This window comes from Colobus angolensis, unplaced genomic scaffold (genome assembly GCF_000951035.1).
Source record: "Colobus angolensis palliatus isolate OR3802 unplaced genomic scaffold, Cang.pa_1.0 Scaffold315, whole genome shotgun sequence".
Taxonomy (NCBI): domain Eukaryota; kingdom Metazoa; phylum Chordata; class Mammalia; order Primates; family Cercopithecidae; genus Colobus; species Colobus angolensis.
In genome coordinates this window covers 2,729,172-2,742,349 of record NW_012116433.1, presented here as the reverse complement: position 1 = coordinate 2,742,349, position 13,178 = coordinate 2,729,172, and the positions used below count along the sequence as shown (strand labels likewise).

At 43.2% G+C, this 13,178-nt stretch overlaps 1 protein-coding gene across 3 annotated transcripts in view; it reads right to left on the bottom strand.

Annotated features, from left to right (window-relative positions):
• Positions 1–13,178, bottom strand: part of CACNA1E (calcium channel, voltage-dependent, R type, alpha 1E subunit) — a 347,324-nt gene that overhangs the window by 39,676 nt on the left and 294,470 nt on the right. For all 3 annotated transcript variants that reach the window (XM_011951155.1, XM_011951156.1, XM_011951158.1), the window contains 8 exons: positions 12,699–12,859; positions 12,002–12,139; positions 10,973–11,174; positions 9,980–10,144; positions 9,224–9,334; positions 5,406–5,489; positions 4,532–4,657; positions 1,168–1,233 (listed from right to left, as the gene is read on the bottom strand). In XM_011951155.1, the coding sequence (XP_011806545.1) occupies positions 1,168–1,233; positions 4,532–4,657; positions 5,406–5,489; positions 9,224–9,334; positions 9,980–10,144; positions 10,973–11,174; positions 12,002–12,139; positions 12,699–12,859 (1,053 nt within the window). The remainder of the gene's footprint in view (positions 1–1,167; positions 1,234–4,531; positions 4,658–5,405; positions 5,490–9,223; positions 9,335–9,979; positions 10,145–10,972; positions 11,175–12,001; positions 12,140–12,698; positions 12,860–13,178) is intronic.

The window sequence follows — 13,178 nt, the reverse complement described above, 5'->3', positions numbered from 1 at the left end:
ACTGAAATATCCTCAGTGAAGGAGAACTCACGACTTCTCAACCAAGTCTCACACATTTTGACACTTGACATTCTATTGTATTTTTAGAGAACAAATTTCTCCAGTAATAGAGTTAAAGAATGAAACCAAGAAGTACAGGCAAGAGAGAAGAGCGAAAGGAAGAGACATTTCAGAAAGGCTCTGGAAAAGGCTGCAGATGCAGCAAGGCTGGGACACTCCAGCAGCAGCTCCAGGTGGCAACACAGTTGGGAAGGCAGCCGGCAGGCCCAAGGCAGCCAGACTGCCTGACTGCAGGAGGCTGTCACATAGCCGAAGTTCTTTGCTGGGATCTAGTCACAGTATCTCCAAGTCAGAAAGTTAGTCCTCTGGAGACAAGCAGAAAGCCTGTGTCTCCAACCAGATAGGTTCATGGATGTGCTGCTGGTTATTTACAGCAGGAGTTCACCCACCATGAACAACCATCATCTTTGAAAGGTCCTTTGGCTTCTTCTGCTTAGCAGGCCTCTGGCTACCTGCATAAACACCTGGGGTGGGAAAACAAGGTAACTGTCCAGCAAGTTGCATGGCCTTATTAGCTGGAATGTGGCCCTTGAGTCTCCCTAGGAATGAGCGGGCTGCCAGGAACTCCATGAATTGTTCACAGTGATGTGCCTTAGGGAGCCAGTCAAGACTGTGTAAGTATAAGACTCTATAAGACAGCCATGACTATATGTGGTAATTTGGTGTCACCATATACAGGAAGAAATAACATCTGACCTTCTTTTAGGCCAAGTCAAAATATTCTCAGATATCCTGAGAAATAGATTGACATGAGCTCCCACTTCTTAGTCTCCTGGGGGATCTTTCTGGCTAAGAACAAATGTGTCATCTTTGCTTTAGTTCCATTGCTGTCACCACAGAAGCCTAGCTGCTTATGAATTAGCACCATGATCTGACAACCTGAGCTGAAGCCCTTGTACCAGACTACCCTGAATACTTAGGCAAGCTAAATGGGGAGCCACTGCACATGTGAAATTCCCAAGGTCAGATTGTGACAAGACCTCACGGGAGCACCCTTAGGCAAGAAGGGGTTCAAAGCATCTTCAGGTCTTGCATGCTTATGTTGCTAAGCCAGAGATTATGTGGGTAACAGCTGTCCCCCACCGGGCCCTTGTTTTACCAGCTCACCTGCATCCCAATGATGGCATAAATGAAGAAAAGCATGGCAATTAAAAGGCAGACGTAAGGGAGGGCCTGGAAGGAAAGCAGAGATAAGACATTAATCAAAGGCAGCACCCAGACTCAACAACCTGCAGTCACTGGCAGTACAGGATCTTGCCTGGAGGCTAATGCAAACAGAGACTGGGACTCTCTATTCCCTGAGGTTGTTCTGTTTTGAGGTGCAATACTTTCTCAGGCATCCTTGTCCTCTGACAGATAGGTAAACAGTTGGCCAAAGGGAGGCTTAAAATTTACTTCTATCAGGAAGATTTACTCACCCATAAGTATAGCCCATATCTAGAAGGAAAGCTGGGAAAACTTCTTGGACTTGGGGTTCATCCTACTTGCTATGCAGAAAATGAATAACCTAGCAATTGTGATGTAAATTAAATACGAAGCACCTAGCTTTGGCTTCCAAATCCCTGTGTTACCCTCTCCCACTCCCATACCCAAAGCGGTCGGTGCCCATAGTGAAGACTCTGGAATCAAAGTGAAATGACTGGGGTCTCACTTGTTTTTAAGTTCCCAGAAAGCTCTTTCATTTTCTGATGAAATGTCATTTCCCAGTGTTTAAGCCTCCTGACGTTTTATTATGTTTCATGCAAAAGCCTGGTAAGTTAGCCACCAAAAAACTCTGCCATGAAGCCATGTAGCACAAAATTCCATACTGTGCATGCTTACTGCCACTTTGGGATAATATTCCAGTTTTAGAGGTGAGGGTCAGTCAAGGCAAGGAGATGCGAGGCAGGGAACTGGCCTTGGTGCTGGAGGAGGATGCAGACCTAGGACAGTTTGGATTTGGAGCCAGAGTGGGACACTGTAATTTTGTGTTGATCTCAGTGCTGTCAGAGAAGTCCCTCTTCTTTACCATCCACTAAGCTCCCTGGCAGACAGTGCTATGAGGAGTCTCCACCCTGTCTTGATTGTGCACACCATGAATCCCAGGAGATCAATTGAGGCTTTCAGACTACATGAACAGGGCCGAGCTTTTCAACAGCACTAACAAAATGAAGAGCCCTATGAGACTATTTACAACTTCAATAGAGGCTAAAATTAAAATGCGACTGAAAGCGGGTGGGAGAATTCCCTCTCCGAGGAAGTGTTGATTCCTAGGCTCTGTGATGGGGGTTGGCTGCACTTTGACGGGCAATGTGGACCTCCTCTACAGAAAGCCAGAAGTAAGGAGACAGGGTTTCTTGTGCCTGCAGTGCTGCTGCCTTTCATCTTCACCTTCTACCCTTATTCTATGGTCTCCACTCTAGTCCCTAGTTTATCTCTCCCTACTCCCAACTTAGGGAGAAAAGCAAAGATTCATTCTGTTTTCCTTTCTTGTCATGTTTATACATTCTAACACAAAATAAGGAAAATGAGGGAAGAACTCTAGAGTAGGGGTCAGATGGAGAAAACTGGATGCTGTTTAGGGGAAGGTGGGGGAGGTATAGGCAATGTCGATGCTGTTTATATCATGTGGCTCTCTGCTTTCTATTTGCAGAGGCAGCCTTTGCTAATCTGACTTTTAAAAATCAAACTTCTATACTGTGTCCCAGAACTGTTCTGAAAAGGAAACATCTATCTATAACACAGTGTCACCTGGAGGCAAATTCACCTGTCTTATCTGTTCTCTGGAGTATTTGCTGGAATAAGCCAACCATTTGGCCATCAAGAAAATTTTGACAATATTATCTTTGCCCTCAATGGTATATGGTTTCTCAGAGACTTGGTAATTGTGAAAATATGACAGGATGACACATATTTCTTAAGAGACTAACAACTGAAGTTTATTGGGCAATATTCTAAAAAAAAAAGTTTTTAAAAGCATCTTGTGTTTCCAATTCTAAATCCAAAATCACCTGAGACTCAGAAAATTCTTGCTAAGGTTTTAGATTTCTTTCCATATCTAGCTTTAGAAAAATAGTTTTCATTGAGGTGAGGCCTCCGTGGGAGTCATTATGCCAAACAATTGTTCTGGATATGATAAAAATGTCAAGGTCGCTCCTAGGAGCCAGAGCATCCTTCAAATTGATCTCACATCTCAAAATCCCAGGTCCTCGGTGAGGAAGTAAATCAGTAATGATGGATATGGGGAAAAATCCTTTTTCAAGTGATGAGAAACCATGAGTTCACTGGCTTGCCTTCTTTAGCTTAATTTTTTTTCTTTTTTTGAGACAGAGTCTCGCTCTGTCGCCCAGGCTGGAGTGCAGTGGCCGGATCTCAGCTCACTGCAAGCTCCGCCTCCCAGGTTTACGCCATTCTCCTGCCTCAGCCTCCCAAGTAGCTGGGACTATAGGCGCCTGCCACTTCGCCCAGCTAGTTTTTTGTATTGTTTTTAGTAGAGTCGGGGTTTCACCACGTTAGCCAGGATGGTCTCATCTCCTGACCTCGTGATCCGCCCGTCTCGGCCTCCCAATCTTTAGCTTAATTTTTAATTAAACTGTATAAATAATTGAAATAAAGTCAATTTGGTGAATTCATAATTTCTCATCTTTGAATCACGTAATTCCATCCAGTTTATTTTTAAACACATTCACTGGAAAACTCGTTTTAGTAAGAACAGGCATTTGAACAACATTTAGGCCCCTGCCCCCTAAAGCTTAAAAACAACTAATTTATGGTACTTGCTAGAGCCCAAAGATATTTAAGTATGTTTAGGAAACTTTTACTGAAAGTTTGGGTCTCAGCTGTCAATTTTTTACTTTTATTTATTATATATACACGGCTGTACAGCTCCACTAGACTGTTCAAAGGAAACACAGCATATTAACCGGCCCAGATGTCCCTATTTATTTGTAGCACACAGAGGTGACCATTAGTATACCCTGTGTTCAGTGGCTCAGGAAATAAACGCTGATGAAGACAAAAGTGGGGCTAAATATGAATCATCTCTCTATGAAACACAACTCAGTGAGTCCTTTGAAAAACTTTCATGTGAAATAAAAACACCCAAAGTCCCTGAAAATGCAGAGGACATCTGACTACAGACCACTGGCTCTTTACATGGATGGGGATACTCAGGACTGTCTGGAATCTCTAGGGACAAAGCACATCTTATAAAACGTGTCTCCTGCCTCAGCAGACAGAGAGGATGCCTGAGTCACAAAGTCAAGGTGTTTTTCTAAAATGAGATTCTATCTAGTAGACATAAGCTGATTCCAGTCAAGCCAAGCTGTGCTGTAACAAAGAATTGCAGTATTTACTGAACGCTTCTAACAAACACCCGTTCTACTAGCTTCAGCTTCCCAGAGGTGAAGGGACTCGGGTAATGACGCCAGTGTTGCCTGGCTGTGCTGTCTGATATGATAACCCTCAGAGAGGATTTGCTGGTACCTCTTACCTTAAAAGACTGCACAAAGGTCCACAGCAAAATGCGTATGGTATAGCCCTGACGCAGAAGCTTTATGAGGCGGGCAGCTCGGAAGAGCTTCAGAAAGCTCATATTGAAGCCACTGGTGTTCACCAGCTGGTGGACCAAAAGGAAACATATAATTAGGAACATTATGGTCATTTAGAAAAATCTAAGCACTAGTATTTGTGTATTTATCCCTCATTCCGATAAATGGGACACACTCTGTGTCTTTGTTAACCCCAATTCCAGCTGATGGGCTGGCCAGTGAGGCCCATCTCCTAAGTCTTCCCATGCCTGCTCTCTATCCCCAGGTAGAAGGGTAAAGGATGTACCTGAGAAGGGCACCCTGCTCACAAAACCAGCCTCCCTAGTCTTCTACTGAGTGGTCTGAAGTCTGCACTTAGATGCCAAAAAGAGCAGATCTAGGAACCCCTCTAGCACACGTTGGCCCTCTAATATTCAAAGAGAGTTACCATGAGCTCTCCGAGTCATCTTTAGAAAGAACAAGTTTATGGAAAAAATACAGGTCTATGAACTTTGAGGGCAAAGACACTGTGCCTCCTTTGAGAATCTAGTGGAATGCTATGCATACTAGCTCTCTTCTGACACTGTCTATTCCACCTTCCCCATTAGAGGTCTGCTGCCTGAGTCATGCAGATCAACAAAGCCTTCCCGGAGATCCAGTGCCACTCCCAAGTTTGCATTCCCTGGCTAATGCCGAGCAGTGAGGGAGTACATTCCCAGCACTTAGAGGGGTACACATTTGCTCTGGTGGGTTAAAAATGGACTGAAGGTACAGAGGAGTCTTAAAAATGCTACTCCAGGACCAAGCTTACAGACATGGATCTTATAGGCCATTCACCTTGCTGTCTGTCAGGATAATTTCTGTTATACTGCCAATCACGGTGATGAAGTCAAAGATATTCCAGGTGTCTCGGAAATAGTTCTGCCAAATGAATTCAGTCATAGGAACATCAGAAAAAGGAAAGAAAAAAAGAGGAGAAAAGACATCTTTCATTATATAACTTTGTTTGTCACTTGGAAATAAAACTTGTCAATTCATGCATAAGTTCACTCTTACTTTGGCTTCAGTTTCCCATTTCTAACCAGAGATGCCATTTCTCCTTTACTAATCTGGGAATTTCTCATTTGGAAAGCAGTTCCATCACTATTTGAAGACTTTATTTTTGAAACTGTCACCAAAAGCTCATATGAAAAAAAGGTTTTTCCAATTTTTATTTTTAACAAATATTTATGTATTTTAAAACCTCTATGGAGGCATGATTGACAAATAAAAAGTTATCCATATTTAAGGTATATATCTTGATTGGTTTGGGGAAACGTCTATACCTGTGAAACCATCGCCGTGGTCATACAGCTATAGCTTTTAAATTATCTCTATTGCATCAAGTGCCCTCGAAAATACAGTCTGACTTTCAACTGTCAACAAAAGTCACACAAGTTGTAAGTGATTAAAGGTTACAGATGTGCCAAAAATCTCCTTCTAACTCCATTGAGCCTTTTCAAACCAACTACTGATTGGTAATAGGATGAATAGACTTCATGTTTCCCCTTTTTCTCTGCTGTTATACCTTTTGAGGAGATGTGACTAAGTACAAGGAAGCAGTAATAAAATGAGTGGGCTGAAGGAGATACAAAAGGCCTGGAAAATCCACCAACCAGATAACACTCCATTTAACAGGAGGGGGTGGACTATGCATCCATCTCCTAGGCTCAGATGAACACAGACCTTAGACCATGTTCCTTTAAAAACAAACAAACAAAAAGGATACTTGAATCTCAAAAACAATTCACTTGCTTGCCCCTGGGACATTTAAGGGCAGTCTGTAACACAGAAAACAGAGATTAAAATCAACAGAATGCAGAAATTCAGAGGAGACAGAGAAAGTACAAGGAGAAGAAAATTTCAAACACCTGTAATTGATATCCTCAGCAAGATCACAGGACAATGGATTATTTTATCCTATCCTTGGCATAAAAAACAAGAGACTCTCAGAGCACTGCAGAAGTATACTCCATCCCAGCCTCACAACTAGCATCACTGAATTCCTACGACATGAGCCAGACACTAGGCCAGGCCTTTGGCATTCTTTCAACTCATTTATTTCTCTCATGGATCCTAGAGGCAGGGAGTGACAAATACCCCATGTTCATAGAATCCTGAACGGAAAAGTTGGCAAGAGTGGGGAAAAATACCCAATAAAGAGAGAAAAGGAGTGTGGAGAGAGAGAGAAGTTATATTTAATGAACATCCACTCAGAAGGTTATGAACATCACTTAATTGGATACATACAACAAAGTAGCTAAGGCCATAAGGTAGCTACTATTATCCTCATTTTATGTACGAGAAAATGAGGCTGAGAGAGGCCTTATTCCAAAGCCACATGTGCTTACAGGGCATGTGGAGAGACTGAAGCACACAGTTTCATAAATTCACTTTCCATTAGAATATTCAGTCTATCAGTGGTGGAGCTAAATTAAGTCGCTGAATTCCTCAATTCTCAGGGCTCTCCTATTGTCCAACCTGGGGTGAACTTCCTAATTCTTGGTTTTAATTCTTTCTAAATATTGGTGCATGGATTTAAGTCTCAGAGGACCAGAAGCTCTGGATTCCAGTTAACCATGCTTTACAATACAGAATAGCATGCTGTAGTATAGACTAGCACACTGTGGTGTATGGTATAGAATAGTACAGTGTAGTGTAGACTAGTAGATTATTGTGAACTTTGAAGTCAGATAGAACAGGGTCTGAATCCTAGCCCTACCTCTTACTAATCTTGGCCAAAGTATTCAACCTTTCTGAGCTCCAGCTGATCCATAAAAAGGAAAAAATAAGAATGCTTATCTAAGATACTGTTATGGAGAGAAAAGCAATATGTAAAGCATTTGGTACTTGATAACCAACCAATTTTTGTTACATCTTACCCTCTTTTTCTTTGTCCTTTCCTTTGTTTTTCCCATTTTGCCTTGCAATTTTATTGCCTGTCATTATGTAATCTTTAGGAAGCTATACAATTTTTCTGAACTTCAATTTCCTCATTTAAAATAACAACAATAATGGCAATTATGATAGTGACATCTGCCATGCCTATTTCAGAGTCACTGAGAAGATCTAATGAAATAGTATATATTACGATATTCTGAAGGCTTAGAGTGCCTTAACAATGTAAAGACTTATCAGAATTAGTGGTACCTGTTATAGAGTGAAAATCCCTCTAGACCTTGAACGAAAACATGGAAGTAGGGTGGGAAGGATGCAGGCTTCAAGGGCCGAATCTAGTTAAGGCTGAGAGTATATATTCAGCATTCGCCATAATTAGACACGTAATGGGACTTAAGTCACAGACAATGTCAATACCACATACAAGTAATCAACATGCACAGAAAAACTTTCCCTGTTGTGGTGCTTGTGTCTCTCTCTCGGTCAACTCCCCCTACTCAGGGCTAGACTGTATTATAAGGGCATCTCTGTTGGTAGTAGTTTCTTTTACTTTTTTAATTCCCCAAGTCTCAAAACACTCAAAAGGGAGCCAGGCAAACACAATGCAGCCAACTGCAATTGGTTCCCTTAAACTCTCCACCCAAAATGATCAAATTAATGGTTTTTCAAAGAACCTGCTGGGAGACCAAAAGCAGCCCCCGTAATCAACACTCACAATTATTGAACCCAGCCCAGAGTCTCTGTTAAAGCTGCTCCCAGACAAACACTTATTCAGATAATGAGCAAAGTTCTCCTGCTTGCAGGGAAAGCCATATACCCATGTAATTTGAAATGGTAGCTCACACCCTAAGTAAGTGTGAAACAGCTGTCACGTGGGCTTGCATCCCACTGAACTCACTGTACACACTGAAGCAAGGTGGGGGGAGGGTGGCCAAGGGGATTATCTTGTTTATAGGACACTGAAGCAAAGGGCTAGGTTTTCTTAACACTCTTGAGAACAGATGCAAGAATTTGCCAAACAATTATAATTATTAATAGTAGTTGAGGAAAAGAAAAAAGAGGGCTCATAGCAGAAAAATTCATCATCCCCAAACCTCCTCAGACTTAATTCCAGAATCCTTCCCCTTGCACTACACACACACACACACACACACACACACACACACACACACACACCTCTTAAAGGCCATCAACCTTTATAGGCATAAGTAACAAACACCTATTTTATTTGGCAGAAACTATTCTTCATGTTACTAACGGCAGAAGGACTAATAGGTAAAATCTATTATTTGCTATTTTGAGGCTAACAGAGATAGGTATTTTCCCATTTGTGTTATAAAACTCTTATACCTTTTACCAGTAAATAAGCACTCAAAGTTTATTAGTCCAATCTTTGGCTTGCTCCTTCATCTACACATAAATTGCAGTTCTAGTAAAACCCAATGATGGCCGCCTCTGGACTGCTGACAGAATTTCACAGGACCAGGGCTGATAGCTCCATAAGCATGAACGTGGGATGTGGCTGCCTTTGCCCTTTCTCCCAACTTCCTCACACATCATCTTGTCTCTATGGCAGTTTACTGAGCAGTCAAAACGAGCCCACATCTAGGTGAGTGATTTCTGGAATAGCAGTAACCACCTCCCTTTCAACAAAGGCTGGGAAAGCACCCCTAACAGAAAGAGACAAGCCCAGTGCTGGGAAGCATTCAGCCACGTACCAAAAAGCCAAAAGCGATGACCTTCAGGACGCATTCCAGGGAAAACACCATGGTGAAGGCGATATTCAGGTACTTCAGGGCCAGCTCATAGGTACAGGGAGCAGAGTAATACTGCCAGGAAGAGAAAAGAAGAGAGAAAGAATCACAGCCTTAAGGTAAGAGGGGGAATACATGTCACCAAGGTTGGCCATCTCTCATTCCTGCCCTGTAGGAGACTCTGGTATGCGGTACAGGAGGAGAGATGGACTTCGAGGGCTGGAGGGGAGAACCAGCACTCTACCCAACAAAACAAAGGAAAACACAGACCCACGCCCCACCAGACTTAATAGCAAAATGGCCAGTCTTCCTAGAGATGAGGGTAGGCAGAGAAGAAACGTTTTCTAGAGTTAGTTACTGGAGTTAGTCATTTAGTATTAAATAGGATGAGGCTCTCTGAAACTCCAAGGCTCCTTCAGACCCTATGATGATGGATCTCTGTCTCCTGATTTTTCCACCCTTGTCTGAAGCTGCCTCCCATTGCCATCTCAGGTCTTGGGAGCCCCTGGATGGCTACTATAGGCTGCACTGCATTTTGCTCAGTGGACCCCCAAAGCCCCAGAGGTTGGGTTGTTGAACAAAATACAGATCACAAAAGGATTCCATGATGGAAAAGTAGGTAAAGCAGTGACAGGCTGGGATGTTGGGGTGTCTTCCCACTTGCCCTGGGAGGGAACCATCGCTGGGGCTCAGCCGGCTCTTGTGCCTCTCTCCTCTCACCTTCATCATCAGCACGACGGTATTCAAGGCGATCATGGCCATAATGGTGTATTCGAAGGACGGAGACACCACAAAGTGCCACACGCGGTACTGGAAGGTGTGCCTGTTCTGCGGCATGTAGCGGGTGAGAGGTTTGGCGCTGATGGCGAAGTCGATGCACGCCCTCTGCAAGAAAGTCACGGTTATTCGCACAAGTTCAAATCCCATAGATCTAGCATGGCAGGCTCTGTTCCACGCTCAGAAGAGGAGGATGGTGAATGGGAAAAAGGGCAGGGCTGGGCAAGTAAAGATGGCAACTGGGGTTACCTAGACAAAACTACAGACAAGACATCACCTTGAAGGAGGTGTTGTCACGTGGAGTAGAGACTTCATGATTATTTAAAAAGTCCTTTACACAGCTTGTGGCTGAGCTATTCAGGCAGGAAGCCTTCCTTGGTGCCCTTAGTCAGAAGTAAAGATCTACCTACCTATGTGTTTCTACAGCACTTTCTGTCACATCTCTTACAGTCCCTAACGTTTCTAGTTCAGTTCCATCGTTACGTTACAAAAAAAAAAAAAGGAAAGAAATTTCAAAAAAAGCTTTTGAAACCTTACAGTGTGCCAGAACTATGCTTGTTGCTGGAAAAGCTGCGATAAGACACATTCCCTGCCCTTGCAGCAAATACGTGGCATGGAAGGTCACAGCAGTCAGATAAGCAGATACCTGATATTATCATTGTGCCACACATCTTTGTTTTCTAGACTATGTGTACACAAAGGTAATGACTGCATCATAAACATATTACACATCTTCCAGATCTCTGTGCCTCACACACAGGCCTTAAACAGTGCTTGGAAAAATGTTTATTTAATGGCTGAATAATTACTTTTCTCATCTTCTCTCTATAATTCTTAATCAAGTTAAAAAAATGCAGTCCTCCTTTCTTACACTGCTGGCCCAAGAATCCTTTCTGGAGCCCCTGCTGCCTCCCACTTTAGACCAATTGTTGTTACCTCATTCTTCTCCAGGCTGCACTCCTCCATCATCTTATCCCCTTGCTCCTGGAAGGTGATGATGATGAGAGCCACAAAGATATTGACAAAGAAGAAAGGGAAGACCACAAAGTAGACCACATAAAAGATAGACATCTCCATGCGGTTGCTGCGGCTTGGGCCTCGGTCTTCCTCTGTCACATCTACAGAGTGCTGCAGAACTCTGTGGGGACAGAATGAGAGGGCACAGATGGTGGATGACAGTCTTGGCTTCATTAGGAGATATGCCACCTATTATAATATTTTATCTGACTTCTTTGACTTTGCAGATCCTCCATTAAGTTTTTTGAGTCCAAACCCAAGTGTCATATCCTACTATCAACAATCCGCTTCTCTTTCTAGCCCCTGTTCCATCATACACTCGACTCCTAAGCAACAGAGGGACATAATTTCATAGTTTAGGTTGTCATGTTCAATACAAAGAGACTCCCAGATTTCCATTTAACATTTTGCTGCCAACAAGAACATGCTGCCACCAGAAAGTGGTGTCTTAGTCATTGCTAAGTCTCTGAAAAATTAGCTTTCAGCTATGGGCAGCATAAGACCTGTATTCTGTGGTCTTCATGATCACAGGAAGTGCCTTTGGGTTTTGCCAACTCATTCTTAACCCTCAATCCTCAGGCTCTCAGGTATTGGGCCCCCCTGGAGGATAAATCTGTCTATAACAGCTCTCAGAAACTCTCCTTATGGGTACAGGGCTGTTCAAAACTCATTTGTTCCACAGAAGTCAGATGGCTCCACTCAACTCCTCAATAATGGGCTGAAACATTAAGAGTTTCAAATATTTCCCTGATTTGCTCACCCATTTCTCCATTTTTGCCTGAAGAATTTTCATTCCTCCTCTTTTCTGCCTGTGTCACCTTCTGAAAACCCCTTACTTTCCCTGATACAATAACAAAGGGTGAGCCTTGGTTCATCTTGCGTCAGCTTCTCAAGGCAACCAGGGGGCCTATCGCAGCCACATACAAGCATGCCAACTCAATCACTCACTGAGGCCATCCTTCCCCTGTGGAGACGGTGAAGAGGGTCAGCAGGGCCCAGATAATGTTGTCGTAGTGGAATTCATGGCGCTTCCATTCCCGGCCCTTCACCTCCATCTTGTTCTTCTCATGATCTACATAGTTGCCTCTAAAACCAGAGCAGAAATGAAAGAAGGCCCCCTCACTATAGCTCATGGAAGAGTCAGCACATTCTACAGGCCACAATAATTTGGGGGTAATAATGATCACCATATATGTGTAAGGAAAAGGAATTTTATTAAAGGAATGTATTTTTACCATGGAGCAAAAATGGGATTTGGTGCCCAATAGATATGGGAGTAAATCCTAACCCTTTCACTAGTGGCTGTGTAACCTTGAGCAACTTGCTTAAGGTTAACTTTCTGAGTCTTAGTTTCCACTTGTATAATAAGCAAATAAAACTCATTTCAATAGCTCATTATAGGGGTTTAAAATGAAAACTCGAGTGTAAAATGTCACAGTACAAGACAGTTTACACTCAAGTTTTCATGTCTGACACAAAAGAGGCACTCAATAAAAAGTTTATTGATTCCCTGTTTTGTCTTTTTGCTGAAAGAAGAGTGGAGATGGGTAAGATAGAAAGGAGGGAAGGTGGACCTGTGGGGGTGGAGTGGGCTCATCAGGACATGCTTCAGCAAAATCAAGTGGGATGTGCTGGCGGCACTTACATGCACTCCTTCTCTGTGTCCTTGGAACTGTCCGTGCAATAAAAGAACTTTCCCTTGAAGAGCTGAACTGCGATGACAGCAAAGATGAACATGAAGAGCTTGTAGACAATAAGTATGTTGAAGACATTCTTCAAGGAGGTCACCACGCAGTCGAAGACAGCCTGTGGATAGAGCAAAGAGCCCTGCTGTGTGAACCCTGTGATGGTCTGCACACTTGCCTAGAGCCGAGCTGGGCCACACCACCACCACCAAGCCCCACTAAGAAGTTGTCCCAGGACAGAATTTCCTGCTAAGAGGTGAGGCGTCGCTCATGAGATTAAGGGCTGGCTTCTAAGCTGGTTATGACTGCAAGGACCTACCACCTAAGATGGGAACACATGTTCTGAAACTGAATGTAGACCCAACGCAGTAGAAATCCGATATCAAGCAAGGAATGTGGTCCTCTGTGGGTTCCTGGTACGGGTACTCCACTTAGTGTGA